General features: G+C 43.0%; 1 protein-coding gene across 1 annotated transcript; it reads left to right on the top strand.

Annotated features, from left to right (window-relative positions):
* The first annotated feature begins 471 nt into the window (after nucleotides 1–471).
* On the top strand, nucleotides 472–25,236 carry LOC118115189 (versican core protein-like). Its single transcript, XM_047341256.1, has 9 exons — nucleotides 472–762; nucleotides 2,319–2,382; nucleotides 3,742–4,125; nucleotides 5,234–5,408; nucleotides 5,576–5,703; nucleotides 7,567–7,860; nucleotides 10,865–12,043; nucleotides 16,142–19,153; nucleotides 24,704–25,236. The coding sequence occupies exons 1-9, from the start codon at nucleotides 730–732 to the stop codon at nucleotides 25,234–25,236; spliced, it is 5,802 nt and encodes a 1,933-aa protein (XP_047197212.1). The 5' UTR covers nucleotides 472–729.

Genomic DNA, 25,236 nt, shown 5'->3' with positions numbered 1-25,236 from the left:
GTCAACCAGAGTCATGTCTGCACCACCCTGTTTCCATCGCGCAATGTGACTGACTGGTGATGTGACTGGTGATGTGACTGGTGATGTGACTGGTGCGCTCTTGCGCTCTGCTCATGGCATCGATGTGAGACCTCATCAGAAAGAGGTGTCTCATTATATCCATCACATAAACACTGAATCAAGCGATATAAACACAACACACCTCATAAACTTTTATATTTGCTGTCAATTCTTTCACATTTGGACACAGTAATTGAGAAAACCTCTGAATTGGCGCTCCTCTGTGGAAATCCAGTCACTCTGAAATAAAAGCGTTACCTGGAGAAAAAAAAAAAAACCCGCCCAATGCCGGGAGAGTCTGATTGGATGAGGATGCTCCTCTCAGGCACAGGGCCAAATTAAGTATTGTGTCCCTCCTCCCCGAAGGTGTCTCACTCACTTTTCAGTGGGCACTCTGCCCCTCCTCCCTGACACTGACGAAATAACAGTCTGCGTTAAGCAAAATTGCTTACTTGTTGCTTGCCAGCACTTGACGGTTTCTGTCGCTCTGCTCAGAACCAGGATCATCCGGGATTGGGACCCCGCAGCTCTGGAGCATCAAGGGGAAGAGAGAGGCGCACCGGGGAGATAAGTGCTGCTGCGCCGATTTGTAGTGGACATATTTGGGCACTTTTTACGCACGCATGTTGCGCACTGGGACTAACTGGATTTAAGGGCATACACAGATAAATGTTCATTTTATGGAATAAAGCATCTTTAAACGTAAGTATATTTCCTTAAACTTTTCTGAGAACTAAGATATGATGTGAGGAAATTGCACTTAACCATATAATTTAATCTCAATTCAGTTGTTGGCGTGTTGTTTCTGCGTTTATCACATTTTATTGTGTTGTCGAGACAATGTTTTAGAAATGAAATCGGTCATTAAAGTTAACTTAACTCTGTGGATTCAGTCTAAACGGGAACGCACCCAGTGATGCCGCGCTGTCCTCAGATAACCTACACTGGTGCGCCCCGCCACTGCGCGCATGCACATTTCTAAACTCAGCGCTGCAGACTGCATATTACGCCTCATGTATTCACGTCTAAGCAGTTCAAATATATGATAATAAATGCTTTGTTATCATGTCTTGATTTCCGCTGAGCATCCACAAGCAACAGGTGTTTCTAGGAGGAAAAAGAAAAAAAAAAGAGTTACGCTGCAGAAACATCACCAAATAAAAAGTCAAAGTTTTTATTCATTTCTGCTCCCAGTAACAAATATCTGTGTTTCATGGCAGGGAGCATCGCATTAATGGCCACTGGCTCCCCAGAAATCTGCAACCCATTATTCGTCTGTGTGATGCATGAGCACTTCTTTCTCTGATTCCTAGAAAACCTTCTGCATCAGCCTGTAGCATAGTTCATGAATCTTGCATCACTCTGCAAACATTTTAAAATCCATTATGCTTTAATCGGAAAGAAATGTAAAACCTGGACCTAACACGTGGATTTAAGACCTGGATTTAAGACCTGGATTTAAGACCTGGATTTAAGACCTGGATTTGCTGTTGTTGTCTCGCCAAATTCTTATTTCATTTAGTTTCCATTAGGGTGCGTCTGAATCAGGACAGGCTAGACTATAGTGTCAGAGAACTGGCATCATGTCCCTATAACAGACTTTACCCACCCTGAAATATGGTAGATGATGAGCTTTTGTCATTAGTCTCTCTCTCTCTCTCTCTCTCTCTCTCTCTCTCTCTCTCTCTGTATTTAAGAGAATAGCAGTCTTCCGTTCCCACTGAGAGCCGCTGCTTGTGTTTATACAGTGGGGTGCATGTGAGGACAGGGGGCTCACTGTACTTCTGTCCTCCTGTCGCCAAAGTCTCTGCAGTTTGACCCCACAGGAAGTTTTACTTTTCCCCTCTGCCACCCACAAATTCACTGAAAAGTTGTGAAATACCATATTTGCGTCAAAATCATACATGTACCCGATGCGAATTAAAGTATTCTGCCAGGAAGTGTGATATGTCATGTGAATGTGATGTTTGTTACAAGGGCTTTTCATTATTGGTTGTGATTTATAAAAGTTTGTTTATATATGTATGTATGTTGTAATCCTGCTTAATATAATGTTTAGACTGCGCCAATATTGCATACTTGTTATTTAGCAATTTTAAGATGATGAATATCTGTTTAAAATTCAGATTATTTTCTGAAACCCATGACACATAGCTATAATATTACTCAACAATGTATTGGCCAGTCTCCATAGAAAGAAAAAAAAAAGACAAAGTATGATTTGTTTGCTAAATGACTCTTTTTTATTTTTCCAACAGATGTTACTAAATATAAAACATATCCTGTGGTTATGTTTTCTCTGGGAAGCTGCGGCTGCCTCAGGTAGGTCTCGATCGAGCAAATTCCCTCTTTTACCAGTCGGTCCTTTAGGCCGCCCTCTTTCTACTTAACTCCCTCCCTCTGCTTTTTCTTTATCTTCTCCCCCCCCTCTCCCCACCCATCACTCCACATGTCGGCCTCACCAAACATAAAATAGTACGACATGGTCACTTTCAGCTGAAATCCGTTCTATACATCTTATCAGCAGCACACTGATGTGTCAAACGCCTCACTATATTCTTTAAGTTGGAGACTGAGTTCCAGTCCTCGTCCTGTGAAAACCTCTGAGACGTTATTCAAAGGTGAAGGTGACCTAACCACAGAGCTCTGCCTCTCTGGCCCCCCTGGCCCACCTGGCTTTTCACTGCAGCCCCCAGTCCCTGGCTCTGTCTGTGGGTACGAGTGGACACCTTTCAATTAGATTCTGCTCCCAGTCTGGGAATAACAGCTGGTTTCACCCCTCGTCCCTAATAAGACCCTCTGTTAAAGCACACACACTCATGCCTCTGGGGCTGTCCCACCGCTGCTTCCAGAGGATTGCCCACATTGTTCCTGGGACTGCCCCCCCCCCTCCCTCTAAAAAAAAAGAAAAAAATCTCTCCTCTCACAGGGCTATGGTGTGATTCAGCCTGTTGCCATTCATTTGTGTCTGGCGTTCTGTCTGACATCCCCTTTGCTTTACCACAAACGCTTCTCACAGAAATGGAATGAGACCGAGGAACTGTTTTAAATGTGGACGGCGCTCAGGGGGGGAGGGGGATTAAGAATAGTAATTGTTAATCTTGTCTGGTCTGGGGGCAGTGAAACAGCAGAGGGGTTATTGCACCAGAATATCCAAGATGTAAGATAAGATGAAATATCCTTACCCCTGAGAGAAGTGGTTTTCAGCTGGGAACAGAAGAGAGGGTCATGAGAGGTGACATACATTGCACTGCCCAGGGCACATTATGCTGATGACATACTTCACTTTGTTTAGTGTGCGTCTACCTGTCACCATCATTTAGTCCTCCTGTGTTTTGATGAAGCAGGGAAGAAAAACTAACATGCACAGAACGCAGCAGTGCTGTAACATGAAGTAATGCAGCCATAACTCCCCTGTTTAACCAATTATCTTCCATTTTTCCCCCCAACTTATAACAAACATGCTACACACACTGCAGTCAGTGTGTTCCCACACCCATCACTTTAGGGATGAAGTTTGACTTTCCAAGAGCCATTTCAGAGCATGATGCATGTTTGGTGTAGTGGTGATGTATGGCTATATAGTAATAAAGACACATGAATCACAGCAGAAAAAACATCAGTGAGTGAAGTCAAATATTTTAAAGTTGCATTTAACCCTTCTGTGTTCTTGCCTTCCAGCCTCCAACTCGTTATCGATAATCCGACCGGTCACTGGCTCCCTCTCAGGGAAGGTAAATCTTCCCTGCTTCTTCTCCACCATCCCAACCTCAGCGCCGGTCATCAGCCCCAACGGAACTGCCATTTATAGCAGAGATTACCTTCGGATCAAATGGACCAAAATAGTGGGGGAAGTGGAATCCACAGTGCTGGTGGCACAAAATGGCCTCATCAAGATAGGTTCCATCTACAGGAACCGCGTGTCAGTGCCCAGTCACCCGGAGGACGTCGGTGACGCCTCACTGACAATGGTGAAGCTGCGTGCCAGTGACGCGGGCACTTACCGCTGTGAGGTCATGTACGGCATTGAAGACACCCAGGATACAGTGAACCTAGATGTCAATGGTAAGACGTTCATGTCACCCTTCCCACAGGCACAACACTGGAAATAACTTCGCCCCACACTCTCTCTGAATGTAGATGGGGTTGCTGCAAGGGTTTAATAATAGTGAAATGGAATACAAGTGGTGATAGAAATGTAAACGGAATGAGGCAACTATGGACGCCCTTCTGCTTACTTTGATAGCAGCCCCTACCCAGTAGTTACACAGAGTAACCACAGTTTTTAGTTGTTCTTATTTTAGAGTCAATGCATTGTTGAAAAGAAGAGTCTTGATGAGCCTGCGGGACCCTGTCCGTACCAAGTACTGCAACGTTTTAATCCCAGTGTGCATCCGTGTAACTATGTGGATTACATTCCAGATGTTTGTATGGGCAAAGCAAAAGCTGCGTAACCTCATGCGTCCTTGTCATCTTGGGTGCCACCTTGTCAGTGGAGATTTTTCTCTTTGGTGCGGCCCTCAGTGGCTGTTACTCAGCCTTTTCTTTTTTTTACTTTGCCTTCATTGAGACAGGACAGAATTCCCCAATATGAACTTCGCACAAGGTTTAAGTTATGTCTATTATCATGCAACACTATTGCAGCTCCACTAAGTCAGATGTCACAGTCTCGTTAAAGGGGAAACCTCCTGTCATTATGTGCATTCTACATTTTCTCACTTCTCTGGGAGACATAACTCATGTTTTGGGGATGTAGAAAACATGGGTGGAGTGGGGGTATACCGAGATAGTTTTGCTTTCCACTGGTTAACGATCTTCACAACCTCTTTCCCAAATATCTGCAATGTTAATTAGGACTATCAATCATGTCCTCCGCGTCTGTTTACTGTCCACAAGTATGGGGATTTCAGGGCCGTGGCATCATCTGCACTTATCTTGTTCATTTGTGGTGAACTGTATTTTACTTACCAGATTGGTTTATTGCAAAGTTCCTCCTTTCCAAAGAAGCTGAGAGACTCAATCATTTCACTGATGCTATGTGCTTTACGAGACGTTTGCCATAATTTATGGAGCTGACATTATGCCGATGAATTCCAGATCACATTGTTAATGTTTGTATACAAATCCACATTATGCTTCATTTCTCTCTTTTTTTTTTACTATTTGTTTTCAGGTGTCGTCTTTCACTACCGGACGAGCATCAGCAGATATACAATGAACTACCAGAACGCTGTCAGGACTTGCCAAAATGTTGGAGCAACCATTGCCACATATGACCAACTGAGAGCAGCCTATGAGGACGGCTTCGACCAATGTGATGCCGGCTGGATCGCCGATCAGTCAGTGAGGTCAGCTGCATTTAAATTCTCTTTCAAGAGTCATTAAAAAACAAACACGTCTATCACACGATGTATTGTTGCTTGTGTTCTGGTGTGACGTAAAAATACTTTGGCACACGGATAAGATGGGTTTAACTCACGTGTTATAAAGCATCTTCTTTTCTCTCCCTGCATAGATACCCCATTATCAAGCCAAGGAACGGCTGCTTTGGCAACCTGAAGACCAAACCTGGCATTAGGACATATGGCATCAGGAAACCAACAGAGACCTATGATGTATTTTGTTACGTAGATAAACTTCATGGTAAGTTGAGGTGTTGTTTAGAGGCACCGACACACCCTTTGGCTGAAATGACGAAACTTCCAAACCGTCACAGTGCCAAAGCAAATTACTTTTACAGCTTATTTTACCGCCACTGGGGAAATACACTTGATTGTTTTTGTTTGAAAATATTACTGGTGACAATGTGAGACCCTTTATATATTTTGTTTTGCTAAACTGTTCCAGGTTTTTGCAAAAAAAGAAAATTGTGTGTTAGAGAGAAGCTTCCAATGACCAGATTCTGATGCAGAAACTGAAATTTTGTTCTCCACCATAGTGTTTTTTGTAAAACTCACCAAAATATGTGATAATGGGTGTTTTAAGTGTCTTTGGCACTGCTCATGGGAAGTTTTCCCCACTCAGCCAACAGTCCTTTTCAAGCTGTTCATTATCCAGGCTGTTCCTGCTTATGGACTCAACTGCACTCCGATTTTCACGAGTGTTACCATTCCCTCTTGACACATCTACTCGAGTCAGTCCTCTGTCGCTGGGATGTGTGCCGTGCAGCCCTGGCACCGGTTGCAAACCAATTGTGTATATGTAGTATTTAGTGAGTATTGGGATATTTATATGATCAGAGTTATGAGCAGAGGCACATTATTGAGTCCCCCTGTCCCCCTGTCCTACAACCACCAGGGACATACACATCGAGGATATATCTGACTTATCTCTGCAAGAAACCAAACTTGTATCCAAGACTCTGGGATTGTTGGATATGATGGGATGGTGTGTTATTATCAAACCCTTTCCCACAATACTCAACTCAAGGGTTCATTGCTTTGATTTAGTAGGTAACTCCTTCAACTAGTTGCATGCATAATTGGGGAAAGAAAGTAGAATAAAACACTTTTTTGGGGACATTGTGGTTACATCGGGATGCTGTTAGAATATTTCATTACTGTCATAATAATAATAAATTATTAATAATAATAATTAAATCTTTCCTTGAAGAGTTTGAGATATACATACAATGGATTTTTGTAAAATAGAACTTGTGGCAACCAATAACTTACTGGTGTCATCAAAAAAATGTAAAAGTAAAATCACTTCGAAAAAATAGGGAAGTTGAGTTGTTGAAAGTGACTGTATGTTGACGATTAGATGTCTCCTGTTTGCTTTTAAAGAGCGAGTACATTTCTGGGTGGAAAAACATCGCCTAATCTCAATGCCATTGTAAATCAATGGGATGTAACCAACATGGGATATTAAAAATGTTACACCCAAGACTAACTGAAAACACATAGTCATCCTCGCTTGTCATGTCTGGCTTCAACTGAGATCTTGCTTTTCTATAGTGTTTCATTTATGTTATTCCTGTAGAAAAGACAGGTTATAAAATATGCAATTGTAATTTTCATAGCGCAGTGACCTTTTTTGAGGGTGAGCCCCTGACTTGAATAATATGAAGGAAGGAAATATTGAAGGTGTAATCCAATTCACTCCCCCCTGAGGGGAAACCTAATGTCCTGAAGTACAGACACGTTCATTGACAGGCCAGGCACATTATCGGCATTGCTATCCCACCTCACACTAATCTAATGAATGAACTACTGTTGTCCTGAACATGATCGGTGGGAGATGTTTTGGGTCCGTGCCCTGCACAGCTGCGACTTTTGTCAGCTGTTTTTGGGCTATGTCTCCTCTGAAAGGTCATAAATCTGCAACTTGGGATTTCTCCAACTGGTAGGCTTTTTAGTCTGGGTTTCATTTCAAAGAATCTAAAATGAAATGTGAAACAACTGTAATGAGATTTTGTTTTTGTGATCACTGACAATTTGTCATATCGTTTCCCTTTGGCTTGGTGCTCGTGAATTAAGTCTTCTTTGCATTTTCCCCTCTTTGTAGGTGAGGTGTTCTATGCTCCTGTGACCCACAAGATGACTTTAGGGGAGGCCAGTGCAGAGTGCAGGAAGAGAAAATCTTCTTTGGCATCCCCTGGCCAGCTCCATGCTGCCTGGCGACAGGGCCTGGACAAATGTGACTATGGCTGGCTCTCCGATGGCAGCGCACGACATCCCGTTGCAGTACCCAGAATGAAGTGTGGGGGGGGCCTGCTCGGCGTCAGGACCATGTATCGCTACAGAAACCAGACCGGCTTCCCAGAACCATCTACGAAGCTTGGGGCTTACTGTTTCAAAGGTAAGCTCACTCCTAGGTTCTTGTTGTTGTTATTGTTGAGTAGATTTACAGTTTATCGTGGAAAGTGTTGCCTGCACATGTTCGGGCAAATTTTGTATTCGTGTATATATATATATATATACATATTTTGTTTTTGGTTTATGAAATACAGACAGTAATTGAAAGCACAGACTTTTCCTTGTCAAGCTGGCCTGGGCTGGAAGCAGCTATGATCTCATCGTGTGTATTCACTTCAGATCCCCCACCCTGCTTCTTTGCACCACTGTACACATTCTCACAAATACACTAGACCAACATTTTTTTAAATATTTTTTTAATATCTCCTGTATGTCCAGTGTTCAGTTCACTTTATGTCCCTGTTTCTTGCTATATTCATAGTTTCAAAGACAACAACAACAACCACAGAAAAGAAGGGGAATGATTTCTCTTACTTATGTGTCAGACTAGTCTCCCAGCATCCAGTTGACCTCACTTTCTCACATTTTGGTTTCCTGCCCATGTCTGAGGCAACAAAATTAGCCAAGAGGACAAAATAATACTTATAATTTTTGTTTTCTTTGAAAGCAATAGACACAACAGTTCAATTCTAATGGGGCGAATAAGAATAATAAGGAGAATTATAATAAATATTTTTCCTTCTGAGTTTGTGACAGTACTTATACAACCTCACTGCTGTAAAATAAACCAAAACAGTACTTAACTATTATACATAATATCGAGATTTAGTGATTGGGGACCTTGGGGAGAAACTATAGATCTCTATAAATACCGATACTTTATGGTTCACTGGCAGTAACCAGAATCAGGCTAATCTCTCAAAATGTGAAGTGTTCTTAGCTAGCCAGTATCCTGAGGGCAAAACCCAATGACTGATGATAGCCGCCATTTAGAGAAGCAACAAAAATAACTAATACCACACCTGTCAGCCTTTTTAGTCTCACTATCTTACTCCCTGTTCACCTTTCTCCTCTCATTTCCGCTGTCAGAAGTTTGTCCTCCGTCATTCTCACTTGTACTTATCAGAGCAGACATTTGGATAATGGACAAAGCTACTGCTGGACTTCTAAATTCAGTCATCCTTGGCGACCCCTGACCTGGCCTTTCCATCTTTACAAATGAGGGGTTGGATAGATAAGCCGTCCCCTGCCCCTGAGCCATGCTAACTCTCGCAGTGATAAGTCCCCACGGAGTTCAGAGGGCATGCAAACAGGCCACCCTCACCTCCTGCTCTGTGTATTCCATGTCAGCCCTCTCACTCATGTTGTATTTACGCCCCGGTCTAAGTGCTTTTCAAGTACCCGTGTTTGGCAGGACTCACTCCATCATTTCCTGCGTTCCCACTCCCAGCAATATCTCAAAAAAGAAATATGATGTAAACCTATGTCAGTTAGACTACACAGTGAGACAGGGAGAGAGGAGGTCGGTGCAAAGGGAAATGGGGGATAATTGGTCTGATTGGTGTCTGCATTGGCCGAGAAGAAAACAAAGACTTCGGTAAGAGCAACATTTCAAATGCATCAGTGAGATAATGCTCTCCCTCTGAGAAGAGGCCCTATTTTCCTGTTAGGGAAAAACCTGTGTCACACCTCACATCAGAAACAGTTTGATGAAGAAAGAGGGTTTGTGCATAATGGTCAACAGCTGGCTTTATACAATCTGCGTCACAGAGGAAAGCTCTCTAGAGCCGCTACACTACTTTTTATGGGAGCGAGTAAATGAGAGCACATTGGGGGACAGAGGGGCAGGGATGAAGAGACGCGTACAAGACAAACGTAAATACTCAATAAAACCTCAAGAGTTAAGTAGACTGGGTCATTAGCGAGCATTTGAGGACCATTGGAGAGAGATGCTGGAACAAAAATAGTAAAAGTAAAACAACTGTTGGGAGGACAGATAGTGCATAGTGCACGAAAGAGGACAGAAATAGTCAGGGCAACTCTAACAAAACCAAAACACTACTATATTTAAGTTTATATACTGTTTAATTCATCTGTTAGAGTCACATGAATCTTTTCAGGCAAATCGGGAAATGTTGAGAAGAACTTCTGAAGCACTCCTGGAAACAAAACTTTAAAAATGACCTCATCTGCAGTTAGATAATCACTGAATATTCAATTTAATCACGTACAAGAGAAAGACTATTAAGTCAACATTATGTTATTTGCCTCACCAGCACTTCAAGATAATTGAGGTTATTTGCCAACTACTCTAATGCACATTAGAAATTGGTTCTCTGACTTTATGTAAGGTTAAACAAGATTGGTTCCACTGTGTCTTTGAAAACACTGTCTGAATTAATATTGGTTCTGGTTATAAACAAAATGAAGAGTAAGGATAGGAAGTCCTTCACCTTAAGGTTTCTAGGAAACTAGAACAAAATAAATAAAACACTGTTATTGCAGCTTTGGCACATTGTTCCTTGACCACTATTTGACTCATACGTACAGTACGGTGGCTGAGACGTATCACACAAGTGCATGAACGGAAAACATAAATGCAAACGTAACAACAAAACTACAAAAACCACAACGGAGGTGAGCTAGAACGGATGTTGACAAACAAACAAGCAGAGTTACCCAATGCCGTCGAGTGAGTCGTTTGTGAAAACCTGAACAAGAGGTGGAGCAGCCAAAGAAGAAGAACGCACCTTTACTGTAAAACCTTAAAAAGACAAACATCACAATTTAGGCAGTGATTGGCTAGTCCTGGTTTTTTACAAACAATGGTTCACATGACCACAGTAAGTAACTCTGCTTGTTACATAGTCAACATCCGCTGTCGCTCACTTCCATTGTGGTTGTGTTTCCATTGTATGGCTTTTCCATTTCTGTTATCCGTTAATGCGCTAAAGACGCCTCGACCACCGTACATACGGCTTGTCCCACATACTACTGCTTTGTTTGTAATATTTTATAAAGACTGTTTTGGTTTTTCACACATCACATACAATATGTTTAACATTGAGTCAAGTGCTTATGTGTTTTCGCTTATGTGTGTTTTGTAGGAAGGAGAGAGGTGATCAAACAGATGTCCTTTGTTGATATGATTGTGGTAGGGACCACCACCATTAGCTCCACTACCTCCATCCCTTTACTAGAGAGCAGCGCCCCTACGCTAACCCCAAAATCTGTAACTGTATCAGAGGCAGATGAATCTCCAGATCCTTCCAATGTTCCATCTATGTTCTCTACCAGTATGGCTCCACCGCGCTCCACTCCCGCAGGAGAAGAAGAAGAGCTAATCACCACAGTCGCACCCACCATCAGAGAGGAACATGATGACACAACACCTGAGCCAGAAATTCAGCACACAACCGAAAGCAGTGCTACCACACAATCAGTCTCTGAACCCACTGAGGAGCCCGACGATAACTCAGTGATTCAGGTCGTCAAAATCCAACCCGATGTCGCCATAACCGAAGCCTCTCTCAGCACGGAGCCCATGTTTGCAGAGGGGGAGACTGAGGAAACTATTCTGGGTGCTGCGATAACCACAGCGATGACCTCTGACCTCACAGATACTCCCACAGACTCAACCGAACTGACCAGCAAGGAAGTGTTCAGCTCCTCAGAATTAACACCCCCACCCACCGAGCTTCATTCAACAACACCGTACCCACATTACGGTCCCAGCGTGGAAGAGGTTGAGGAAGGTTGGTTTGTAGAGGGACCTCCACCTCCTCAGCTACCACAACAGAGCACATCATCCAGCCCGTCAGACAGCACTAGTAGCATTGAAAGAACAACAATCCCCACTGCCACTGACACCACCTTTATGTGTAACACCAAACCCAGCGAAGAGGGGAGCCACCGGACCACAGGACCACCAGAGACAACGCAAACCACAACTCAAAGCCAGGATGCAGAGACGCCGGCTGTCACCTACAAGGACAAGACCACTTCTGTATCTGTGGCATCCGCCGGCGTCCTGACAGACAGTGGGACCTCAGCCGAAAGTGTAACATCGTCAATGATTGTTTTTGATGAGTCCATCACTCTGGTACCAGAGCACAGCGGTGACATCACGACAGAGGACGACACCACAACAGAGATTGGCGCCGAGTTCTTCACATCTGCTTCCATGACTTCAGCTGCTTCTGACACAACCACCACTCCAAGTACAGCGGCCACTGAGGAGCAATTCCTCCAAGTGACCACCGCCATGCAGAGGCAGAATGTGTCAGGTAACAACCTTAATACCTTAAACCTTTGAAGCTACATTTGACACGTTTGATTTGAATGAAATGATTATTTTAATTTAAATGTAGATATATATCCCAATAGAAAATGCCATTACTTGATCTTTATTAGGCCGCAACAATGAAAACAAATTTTGAGATGTCTCAATAATAATGTGGTGCAGTGTTTTCGGCTGATTTATAATGTTATTATTACTGAGGATTCTGGGAGGTTGTGCTGTCCAGGGTGCTGAAGTCGAGAGAAAGTCTGCTTTTGATTGGTGGTGAGATTTTATAGAAGGTGAAGTTAATTGAGCTAAAGCGAACCTGGCGTAGGCAACATGCTGTGTAGCACTGCGTTGGTATGCAAATGAGGTTTGGTGACTTTCTCTGTAAATATACTATTTAGTGGTAACTGTAATCTACATAATACAGAAGCGGTTACAGAATACTCATGTTTGCATCTTCCACCGTCGAAGTGTTTTGTTTTCTGGTTCCCTCTGCGTCATGTTGACGCCTTCAGTTCAGCCGAGCAGATGGCCTGACAATGAAGTTTAAAAAAAAAAAATTCAAAGTGTTTGTTTGCACCTCCAACAAATATAATAAATATATTAGTGAATTTATAGGGTCTGAATTTCTGCCTGAGAAACTTGAAGTGCATATTTTGGCGATGACTTTTAGATCTGCAGTACATGATCTCGCATTCAAACAACAGCTGCATCATTTTTCACTTCTTTAATTTGCTCTCCATCTGAGCTGCAAACATTGCCATGGTGACTCACTCCTCGTCCCCGAGGAGCAGCCTGTGTTGGAGTGAAGGGATCTGGTGAATTGGAGAGGATTCAAAGGGAATGAATAAGCCATTTGACCGTTTTTAGATTTTGTCTGGCTTTGTGGTAGGTACAGAGTCTGCCTGGGAGAGCTGCAGTCTGTACTCCATGTTGCAAAGGAGTTTTTTACTCTAACGTCGACAAGTGCTTGCTCATGGTGGCAACTGTTGGGTTTCTCTTTCGAATAATGTAAGGTCTTGACCTTATTCTGCACAGTCCCTTGGGATAATGTATGTAATGCATTATAAAAAACTGAATCGTATCCACACTCTAACTGCAGTGTGGCCAAAAGTAGTCATTACATAGCTTGTACAGCCGTGCCTTACAGTCAACAGAGGTGTGATGGCAGTCCACCTGAGTTAGCACAGATGCCCCTGAAGAGGTGATGTCATTGCTAGCGCAGAGTCTCCCCTCTCTGTGCGGACAGCTGGTGGCTGCCTGAAGCGTGTGATTGTAGCTACTTTAGCTGCAGCAGCATGTGATGTGGCTCAGCTGAGGCCCTTGACGTCTCTGTCTGCCCTCCTGGCGTGTGTGGGAGAAGCTTGTGGAAAATATTGTGACAGAGTCTGGCTGCATGGTAGCAAAGTGCGCAGCAATATCAGGATGTTGTTGCCCAAAACCTGTCAGTGCTACAGCTATGTGAGCGGTGCCCATGTGTCTCTGATTAATTGAAGACAATTAAATTTACTGTTGATCGATAGGCGTGTCAACCACAAATGTCACAAATCAATGCACAGAACATTCTAACTCCAACAAAACATCTATTTAACATTCACTATCACTTGCTAAAGTGATGCTTGATTCAGGGAATTGTGTTTATTTGCTTTCTGTCAGTGTCAAAGGAGAGAAATGATAGCAACAGTTCTCCAAATTATTATTTGTCCCTACCCTCAGATATGACCCATATTGGTGTGCATATACGGCAGGCAAAATCATATCACTCTTTGGTTTGAGTAGGTTTATATAAAAATAGTTAGGTTTAGAAAAAAAAGGTTCAAATCAAGGTTCATGTTAGAATAACACTTACTTTAGGGTTATCATTGTCACGATGATTATAATAAAAATTCACAGTTAGGGTTAGGGTTAGGGGTTAGGGTTAGGGTTAGGGTTGTGACATATTCACGCACACTCATAACCTAACGTCTGACTCTGAGGTTGCAACTTAAACAAAACTATGAGTCGAATTAAGCCACTTGCACAGATGACCCATGTAGTTAAGTGGTTTAGTTTGATAGTCATGTGCTTTTACTTGGGGGTTAGGGTTAGAGTTTGGGTTATCGCTCTCTCTCTCTAAATATGTGTGTGTGTTTGCGTGTGTTGTGTGTGATTGTGTATTGTGTGAAGGTCAGCTACATGGGTCCATTGCCAGGCTTTACTTGAGTTCTCAATAGGGGTGTTTCTGCAGAGCATAGCTGGTGCAGGTGTTTGGTTGCAACCAATAATCTTTTTGAATCACCATTTGTGGGAAACAAGGGGGACGGAGAGAGAGAGAGAGAGAGAGAGAGAGAGAGAGAGAGAGAGAGAGAGAGTAGAGTAAAGTTTGTATACTAGATGATTTCAAGTGGCAGTGTGTGGATAATCTTTTCCTCCTCTTTGCTTGCACTACATTTTGCAAACACTGGTAAACAGTTCATGCTAAACAGAACCAAGCTGGTCGTTACAGGATTGACCACAGCTCGCTTCTCTTATTGCCGCCCGCTAAATGTAAAATTCCACGTTCTTCAAAGGCTTGACGCTATGTCACACTCTCCACACTTCTCTTTGCATTAATTATGAGCAGGCAAAACAAAACTAGATGCATATTCTTGTAGGGATAACAGTCTCATGAGTTGTAATAGAGCTTATATAAAGTTGTTGTTTGGGCCAGTCATCATGTGTAATGTTTCTTTCTATGGGCGTGTGACATTCAGTGGGTGTCATCGGTCATCAGTGAGAGGGAGAGAGGGACATGGACTCAAGGCATTTTTTTAGCTTCAAAGGTTAAGATATTGGTTCACTAAATTGAGCTGTAATATAACAGCTGATCTATTTTGATAGTTTGATATTTGTCAGTAATTTAAGGCCACTATCTTTTAGAGGAGGTGGATTATTTTTTAACCAGACAACCTTGTTCATTTATATGAATACATCAACCCATCCAAGGCAACATAGTGTAGGTAGATGATGATAACATGCTGCGTGTTGTACAGGGAATTGAACGCTGCTTCTGAGTTAGACTTAAAGTTAGCAGCAGAGAGCTGCTGACATCTGAAATCGAGTACAGGGATCAGGAACAATAACATGAAAACACAATGGTATCCATATTAATGTGAATTATACAGATATATACTGTAGGTTTCAATGCTTTATTTTTTATGAAGAGCTGAACACAAATGCTTTGATTAAACTCTCCTTTATTATTTTGAGCTGTAAATAGTCAAGATGTTGTTTTGGATAGCATAAACAGTTTTCATGAATATCCCTCATACATGGGAATATGTTCTGAAATGTCTTGACAAAAACTGAGCAGTTGCATTTGATACATACTTGTCAACATACTGATATACTATGATTCATATTATCTGTGTCCAATGTGTCACACACAGTAGGAAATGTTTCTTCTTACATGGATCTAATACATTTTTTAATATTGGTTTGGAAGAAGTTCAGACACTTATTTGGTCAAGGCTTTCAAATATGGTGGGGGGAGAATTATTAACAATGTTTTTTTATTCAGAACTTCTTTAGGTTTAAATACATTATTTTCAAAGCACACTCAAGTACAGAAACTTTGAAATTCATCAGTCATACAAATCAGTTGATGCAGGGTAACAGACAGTAATTGAAAACAATGTTTTTTAAGTGCACAGATATATTTCTGATGATTTTTTAATATTCTAAATATTACGTTGTGTTTTAGTTTCACTACTCCACTGGCTCATTGTACCTACAAAGCATATCACATCTTTGGGGCTAAATTCATAAACTTGCTGGCCTAGAGCTCTATCTTTTCTAACAAAATTTGATTTGTTAATATTGTGGAGTTGCCTTATAAAATATTTGTTTAAATGAAAATTTCCCACGATTGTAAATATGTTTGTCCCTTTTTCATAAAGTGATGAATTTTGGCGTTTATCCACTCATAATGAAAACAGCAGCTCTTAAGAGGGATGTGTGTGATTGTGTGTCTATGCAATGTCTCTCCCAGGATTTTAAGAAAACATGCTGATGTTTCTTAAACCAGTTGGCTAAACTTTCAGCAATCAAATCATCACCGTCTTTATTTTCTTTTTAGTTGCCCAGGCTCTACAACCACAAGATTCCCAGTCTTCTGCCATCCCAGTTGTGCCTGACCATCCCACACCCTCCGTGGCTGATGGTGAGCCTATTCAGCAGAGTGGAGACCCAGACCTTTTCTCTCAAGCTGCTGCAACTCTCACTCCAGCTGTTAGTTTTGTAAATGGTAAAGAAGAGATCACATTGGAGCCACAGAGCCCAGGAGAAGTAGAGGCCAAAGGTACCCAGATTTCGACCAATGTGACAAGTCTGGGAGCAAGTGATGAACTAAACACTGTGTTTGATTATAGTTGGACCAATCTCCCTGTAGGTAGCTCCACTGATTCTATGGAGGAACCCACAGAAGGACGGATCTCGACAGAGATCCCAGATGTTGATATATATGAGACCGATGTAATCTCATTAGTTGAATCAACACCTCCTCACATACTCCCTAAAGAGGAAGACCTAGTCCCTCAGATAGACGCAACCTTATTTCCAGCCTCAACAATGGAGGGCACAGCTCCATCAAAAACTACACAGAAAACTGAATCTGGTCCAGCTGCTATAATTGCCACAGAGGGGATGAGTGATGTCACAGTTACCTCAGCTGACCTAGTTCCTAGTGTACTACCAGCCGAGCCACAGATCACCAAAGCAACTGAAGAAAGCCAAACAACAAAAGGCAATAAAGAAGGCACCACTGTCATCACCGCATCTGTTCAAGAAGAGGTAGACGAGTCGGGGGTGACTCCCACTTATGTGAAAAGTGACTCAACAGTGACTCAGACACAGAAGGCTGAAGACAAGCTCCCTGTTACTTCTTCAACAGAACCTCACACAGCTACATACAAATCTGAAATCACAGAGGAAACACACAGCACATCTGCCAGTCCAGCTGCAGCAGATGACATTCAGTCTACACTGAAGTCTGCGTCCACTCCCTCCTCAGATGACGCTGATGGGAGCACACCAACATCAACAAATAGTGACTCAGAGAGCTCCACTCAAGATGTGGAGGAAGGGAAAGAGACCCAAACCCCAAAAGAATTTGCCTTCAGCACAAGAGCTCCTTTAGTATCCAGTAGCTCAGCCCCTAACGAACTGACAGCCAAGACGGAGATAACACCACCTAGAGACGTAAGCAGCACTGAATCATCAACTGTTGCACCTACCCTGGCACAAACCTCAGAGGGGGCAGTCATAAGTCAGGGGGAAAGTACTGTCAGCCAAATACCCTCCATTTCACCTAGTGAGAGAGCTGTGTCTGATGTAATGTCTACATCAGAGGAGGTGAGTTCAGGAGTCCAACAAGTAAACATGTTTACAACCAGCCCTCCATCAAGTAGCTCTGCGGGGACTGCAACATTGTCTTCAAGCTTAAGCTCTACACATACAACAGGACAAGAAACAAGAGAGAGTAAAGTACCATCTCAAACAGTGCAAACAGCAGGCACAGAAAAAACTGATGAGGCACTAACAAGCTCAACAACAGTGACTCCACGTTTGACCTCTTTTATATCATCTGGTGTTCCAGGCACTGAGGTTGATGGTATTAGCAGTGAGATTAAGATGGTGGAGTCCATTCCTTCCATCACTGAATCAACCATGAAATCTGAAACATCAACTATCCTCATTACAACATCAACAGAAAGTTCTGGAGACGACACTACTGAGTTCACTAAGGAGTCGGTCTTCACTGCATCTACTGTCCCTTCACTGTTGACAACAAAGTCACCATCAGTCACTGCATCACGTGCATTTGAAACAAGTGAAACTTCATCAGCTACTGTTACAAGAGTGTCATCACTCTACAGTACTGACAGACCAGCATCACAGTCGCCTGAAACACAAGAGACTGTTACCACAAGTCAGGTAGAGCAGGAGACTGAAGTAACATCACAAACAGCAGGCACAGAAAAATCACCCACTTCTGCCACTGGTGAATCGGTAAAATCTTCTGCACCAATCACTGTACACGAGGAGAAGAAACAAAATGAAACAGCTCCACCCTCTCACGAATCCATTACAACCACTGCTTCTCCATTATACAGTGCTATTGAAATTATCAAGACAACTGTGGCTTCATTCACAGGAATTTTCAGTCAGTATACAACAGAAAGTGCATCAGCAATGACTGATTTACCCGAAGGAAAAGTGGAAACTCCCACTAGTGTCACAGACAAAGGGGCTTCAGTTCATCAAACCTCTGCAACTATGGCCACCCCGACTTCCCCAATCAAAACAAGTGAGTCTGGTTCAACCACAATTTCCGATATAACTGAAGACACAACTCAAACACAATCCTCAACTGTGACCCAAGTGAGTAGCATAACAGAGACAGCTTCACTGTTTCCTAGCACTTCTGGAGAGAGTGCAGATGACCAAACATCTAATACGACATCGACAGAAGCTACTGTGGTGGCTACCATGCTTAGCACAGACAGAGCTGCAACAGGAGAAACACAATATGAAACAACTCATGGTTCAAGCACACTTGGCACTGTAGCTCCTCTGCTGACAACCACTGAAGGAATATCACATACATCTGAAATTAGTTCCGAAGAAACAAGGATTACTGTTTCATCTGACATCAGTGTGACTCCAACTCCCTCATCTGCATTTAAAACAGGGAGTGATGTGACAAAAGAACAAATGGAACAATCATCAATGTCTTTATCAGCTACTGTTACTGCAACTTCACTGTACAGTACTGACGAACCAACATCTTTGTCACCTGAAACAAAGGAGACTCTTCCCACACGTCAGATAGAGGAGGATTCAGTAACACCTGAGAAAAGTTCTACTTTCCCAACCCCTGAGGAAGAGACTTCAGGTGAACAGACTGACACGTCCACCAAAGATACTGGAGCTCCTACAGCTTCATCTCTGTTCAGCACAGAAAGACCAACAGCATTGCCAGTTGAGGAACGAGACAGTGCGGTCACAGATCAGATCACTGATCGAACTCCAGACATGTTCTCTTCAACCTCTGTTGTCACCGGTACATCTTCATCTTTATTCAGCACAGTTGCCCCAACAGCACCTGGAACACAAGAAAGTCTAGAAACCGATAAGACAGAAATGTCAACACTAACAGCAGAATCCTCAGTTTCTCCAGTTTCTGATGGATCATCAACAAGCTCAATAACTGTAACTGTCAGCACAAGTCAGGGAGAGGAGGATTCAGTCACACCTGAGAAAAGTTCTGTTTCCCCAACAACTGAAGAAGAGAGTTCAGGTGAACAAACAACTGATATATCCACTGAACACACTGCAGCTCCGACACCTTCATCGATGTTCAGCACAGAGAAACCAACTGCTTTGGCAATTAAGGAACAAGACAGTGCTGTCACAGTTCAGACAGAAAAGTCATCACATCCAACAGAGACATTTTCTGTCGCCACCGCAATAGATCAAGAGGGCTCAGGAGATTGGACTCCAGATATGTTCACTTCAACCTCTATTGTCACAGCTGCAGATTCATCTTTATTCACCACTGTGGCCCCAACAGCACTATCACCTGGAACACAAGAAAGTATTGAAACAGATGAGACAACACTGACATCACTTACAGCAGAATCATCAGTTTCTCCAGTTTCTGATGAGGTACTAACAAGCTCAACAACAGTGACTCCACGTTTGACCTCTTTTATATCATCTGGTGTTCCAGGCACTGAGGTTGACGGTATTAGCAGTGAGATTAAGATGGTGGAGTCCTTTCCTTCCATCACTGAATCAACCATGAAATCTGAAACATCAACTATCCTCATTACAACATCTACAGAAAGTTCTGGAGACGACACTACTGAGTTCACTGAGGAGTCTGTCTTCACTGCATCTACTGTCCCTTCACTGTTGACAACTGAGTCACCATCAGTCACTGCATCACGTGCATTTGAAACAAGTGAAACTTCATCAGCTACAGTTACAAGAGTGTCATCACTCTACAGTACTGACAGACCAACATCACAGTCGCCTGAAACACAAGAGACTGTTACCACAAGTCAGGTAGAGCAGGAGACTGAAGTAACATCACAAACAGCAGGCACAGAAAAAACACCCACTTCTGCCACTGGTGAATCGGAAAAATCTTCTGCACCAATCACTGTACACGAGGAGAAGAAACAAAATGAAACAGCTCCACCCTCTCACGAATCCATTACAACCACTGCTTCTCCATTATACAGTGCTATTGAAATTATCAAGACAACTGTGGCTTCATTCACAGGAATTTTCAGTCAGTATACAACAGAAAGTGCATCAGCAATGACTGATTTACCCGAAGGAAAATTAGAAACTACCACTAGTGTCACAGACAAAGGGGCTTCAGTTCATCAAACCTCTGCAACTATGGCCACCCCGACTTCCCCAATCAAAACAAGTGAGTCTGGTTCAACCACAATTTCCGATATAACTGAAGACACAACTCAAACACAATCCTCAACTGTGACCCAAGTGAGTAGCATAACAGAGACAGCTTCACTGTTTCCTAGCACTTCTGGAGAGAGTGCAGATGACCAAACATCTAATACGACATTGACAGAAGCTACTGTGGTGGCTACCATGCTTAGCACAGACAGAGCTGCAACAGGAGAAACACAATATGAAACAACTCATGGTTCAAGCACACTTGGCACTGTAGCTCCTCTGCTGACAACCACTGAAGGAATATCACATACATATGAAATTAGTTCAAATTTCACACCCATGGATGAAGTGACTTTTAAAGGTCAGGCAACATCAAAAGAAACATCAAAGACAGTAGAAACGAGGATTACTGTTTCATCTGACATACGTGTGACTCCAACTCCCTCATCTGCATTTAATACAGGGAGTGATGTGACAAAAGAACAAATGGAACAATCATCAATGTCTTTATCAGCTACTGTTACTGCAACTTCATCACTGTACAGTACTGACGAACCAACATCTTTGTCACCTGAAACAAAGGAGACTCTTCCCACAAGTCAGGCAGAGGAGGATTCAGTAACACCTGAGAAAAGTTCTACTTTCCCAACAACTGGAGAAGAGAGTTCAGGTGAACAAACAACTGATATATCCACTGAACACACTGCAGCTCCGACACCTTCATCGATGTTCAGCACAGAGAAACCAATTGCTTTGGCAATTGAGGAACAGGCCAGTGCTGTCACAGTTCAGACTGAAAAGTCATCACATCCAACAGAGACATTTTCTGTTGCCACCGCAATACATGCAGAGGGCTCAGGAGATCGGACTCCAGATATGTTCACTTCAACCTCTGTTGTCACCGGTACATCTTCATCTTTATTCAGCACAGTGGCCCCAACAGCACCTGGAACACAAGAAAGTCTAGAAACATCAACTATCCTCATTACAACATCTACAGAGAGTTCTGGAGACGACACTACTGAGTTCACTAAGGAGTCGGTCTTCACTGCATCTACTGTCCCTTCACTGTTGACAACTGAGTCACCATCAGTCACTGCATCACGTGCATTTGAAACAAGTGAAACTTCATCAGCTACAGTTACCAGAGTGTCATCACTCTACAGTACTGACAGACCAACATCACAGTCGCCTGAAACACAAGAGACTATTACCACAAGTCAGGTAGAGCAGGATTCAGTAACATCTCAGAAAAGTTCGGTTTTCCCAACAACTGAAGAAGAGAGTTCAGGTGAACAGACAACTGATATATCCACTGAACACACTGCAGCTCCGACAGCTTCATCGATGTTCAGCACAGAGAAACAAACTGCTTTGGCAATTGAGGAACAATACAGTGCTGTCACAGTTCAGACTGAAGAGTCATCACATCCAACAGAGACATTTTCTGTTGCCACCGCAATAGATGCAGAGGGCCCAGGAGATCGGACTCAGACATGTTCTCTTCAACCTCTGTTGTCACCGGTACATCTTCATCTTTATTCAGCACAGTGGCCCCAACAGCACCTGGAACACAAGACAGTCTAGAAACATCAACTATACTCATTACAACATCTACAGAGAGTTCTGGAGACGACACTACTGAGTTCACTAAGGAGTCAGTCTTCACTGCATCTACTGTCCCTTCACTGTTGACAACTGAGTCACCATCAGTCACTGCATCACGTGCATTTGAAACAAGTGAAACTTCATCAGCTACAGTTACCAGAGTGTCATCACTCTACAGTACTGACAGACCAACATCACAGTCGCCTGAAACACAAGAGACTGTTACCACAAGTCAGGCAGAGGCAGATTCAGTAACATCTGAGAAAAGTTCTGTTTTCCAAACAACTGAAGAAGAGAGTTCAGGTGAACAGACAACTGATATATCCACTGAACACACTGCAGCTCCGACACCTTCATCGATGTTCAGCACAGAGAAACCACCTGCTTTGGCAATTGAGGAACAATACAGTGCTGTCACAGTTCAGACTGAAAAGTCATCACATCCAACAGAGACCTTTTCTGTCACCACCGCAATAGATGCAGAGCGCTCAGGAGATCAGACTCCAGACATGTTCTCTTCAACCTCTGTTGTCACCGGTACATCTTCATCTTTATTCAGCACAGTGGCCCCAACAGCACCTGGAAGACAAGAAAGTCGAAAAACCGATAAGACAGTAATGTCAACACTAACACCAGAATCCTCAGTTTCTCCAGTTTCTGATGGATCATCAACAAGCTCAATAACTGTAACAGTCAGCACAAGTCAGGGAGAGGAGGATTCAGTCACACCTGAGAAAAGTTCTGTTTCCCCAACAACTGAAGAAGAGATTTCAGGTGAACAGACAACTGATATATCCACTGAACACACTGCAGCTCCGACACCTTCATCGATGTTCAGCACAGAGAAACCAACTGCTTTGGCAATTGAGAAACAATACAGTGCTGTCACAGTTCAGACTGAAAAGTCATCACATCCAACAGAGACATTTTCTGTCGCCACCGCAATAGATGCAGAAGGCTCAGGAGATCGGACTCCAGACATGTTCTCTTCAACCTCTGTTGTCACCGGTACATCTTCATCTTTATTCAGCACAGTGGCCCCAACAGCACCTGGAACACAAGAAAGTCTAGAAACATCAACAATCCTCATTACAACATCTACAGAGAGTTCTGGAGACGACACTACTGAGTTCACTAAGGAGTCAGTCTTCACTGCATCTACTGTCCCTTCACTGTTGACAACTGAGTCACCATCAGTCACTGCATCACGTGCATTTGAAACAAGTGAAACTTCATCAGCTACAGTTACCAGAGTGTCATCACTCTACAGTACTGACAGACCAACATCACAGTCGCCTGAAACACAAGAGACTGTTACCACAAGTCAGGTAGAGCAGGATTCAGTAACATCTGAGAAAAGTTCTGTTTCCCAAACAACTGAAGAAGAGAGTTCAGGTGAACAGACAACTGATATATCCACTGAACACACTGCAGCTCCGACACCTTCATCGATGTTCAGCACAGAGAAACAAACTGCTTTGGCAATTGAGAAACAATACAGTGCTGTCACAGTTCAGACTGAAAAGTCATCACATCCAACAGAGACATTTTCTGTCACCACCAATAGATGCAGAGGGCTCAGGAGATCTGACTCCAGACATGTTCTCTTCAACCTCTGTTGTCACCGGTACATCTTCATCTTTATTCAGCACAGTGGCCCCAACAGCACCTGGAAGACAAGAAAGTCTAGAAACATCAACAATACTCATTACAACACTACAGACTACTTCATCACTACAGTTACCAGAGTCATCACTCTACAGTACTGACAGACCACATCACAGAAACACAGAACTGTTACCACAAGTCAGGTAGAGCGGATTCAGTAACATCTGAGAAAAGTTCTGTTTCCAAACAACTGAAGAAGAGAGTTCAGGTGAACAGACAACTGATATATCCACTGAACACACTGCAGCTCCGACACCTTCATCGATGTTCAGCACAGAGAAACCAACTGCTTTGGCAATTGAGGAACAATACAGTGCTGTCACAGTTCAGACAGAAAAGTCATCACATCCAACAGAGACCTTTTCTGTCACCACCGCAATAGATGCAGAGGGCTCAGGAGATCTGACTCCAGACATGTTCTCTTCAACCTCTGTTGTCACCGTACATCTTCATCTTTATTCAGCACAGTGGCCCCAACAGCACCTGGAAGACAAGAAAGTCGAAAACCATAAGACAGTAATGTCAACATCTAACACTAGAATCCTCATTTCTCCAGTTCTGATGGATCATCAACAAGCTCAATAACTGTAACACCAGCATAAGTCAGGCAGAGGAGGATTCAGTAACATCTGAGAAAAGTTCTGTTTCCCAAACAACTGAAGAAGAGAGTTCAGGTGAACAGACAACTGATATATCCACTGAACACACTGCAGCTCCGACAGCTTCATCGATGTTCAGCACAGAGAAACCAACTGCTTTGGCAATTGAGAAACAATACAGTGCTGTCAAAGTTCAGACAGAAAAGTCATCACATCCAACAGAGACATTTTCTGTCGCCACCGCAATAGATGCAGAGGGCTCAGGAGATCTGACTCCAGACATGTTCTCTTCAACCTCTGTTGTCACCGGACATCTTCATCTTTATTCAGCACAGTGGCCCCAACAGCACCTGGAACACAAGAAAGTCTAGAAACATCAACAATACTCATTACAACATCTACAGAGAGTTCTGGAGACGACACTACTGAGTTCACTAAGGAGTCAGTCTTCACTGCATCTACTGTCCCTTCACTGTTGACAACTGAGTCACCATCAGTCACTGCATCACGTGCATTTGAAACAAGTGAAACTTCATCAGCTACAGTTACCAGAGTGTCATCACTCTACAGTACTGACAGACCAACATCACAGTCGCCTGAAACACAAGAGACTGTTACCACAAGTCAGGTAGAGCAGGATTCAGTAACATCTGAGAAAAGTTCTGTTTTCCAAACAACTGAAGAAGAGAGTTCAGGTGAACAGACAACTGATATATCCACTGAACACACTGCAGCTCCGACAGCTTCATCGATGTTCAGCACAGAGAAACCAACTGCTTTGGCAATTGAGGAACAATACAGTGCTGTCCAGTTCAGACTGAAAAGTCATCACATCCAACAGAGACCTTTTCTGTCACCACCGCAATAG

This window comes from Hippoglossus stenolepis, chromosome 9 (genome assembly GCF_022539355.2).
Source record: "Hippoglossus stenolepis isolate QCI-W04-F060 chromosome 9, HSTE1.2, whole genome shotgun sequence".
NCBI classification, from domain to species: domain Eukaryota; kingdom Metazoa; phylum Chordata; class Actinopteri; order Pleuronectiformes; family Pleuronectidae; genus Hippoglossus; species Hippoglossus stenolepis.
Note: the sequence above shows the minus strand (reverse complement) of the source record. Positions and strands in the feature narration are given on the sequence as shown.

What these genes read in the sequence shown, in the direction of transcription:
- LOC118115189 (XM_047341256.1), top strand. Translation starts at nt 730, where the DNA reads ATGTTCATTTTATGGAATAAAGCATCTTTAAAC. An exon ending in GGAAGCTGCGGCTGCCTCAG is followed by an intron (nt 2,383 to 3,741) that starts GTAGGTCTCGAT and finishes CTTGCCTTCCAG; the next exon opens with CCTCCAACTCGTTATCGATA. An exon ending in TGGGGCTTACTGTTTCAAAG is followed by an intron (nt 7,861 to 10,864) that starts GTAAGCTCACTC and finishes TGTGTTTTGTAG; the next exon opens with GAAGGAGAGAGGTGATCAAA.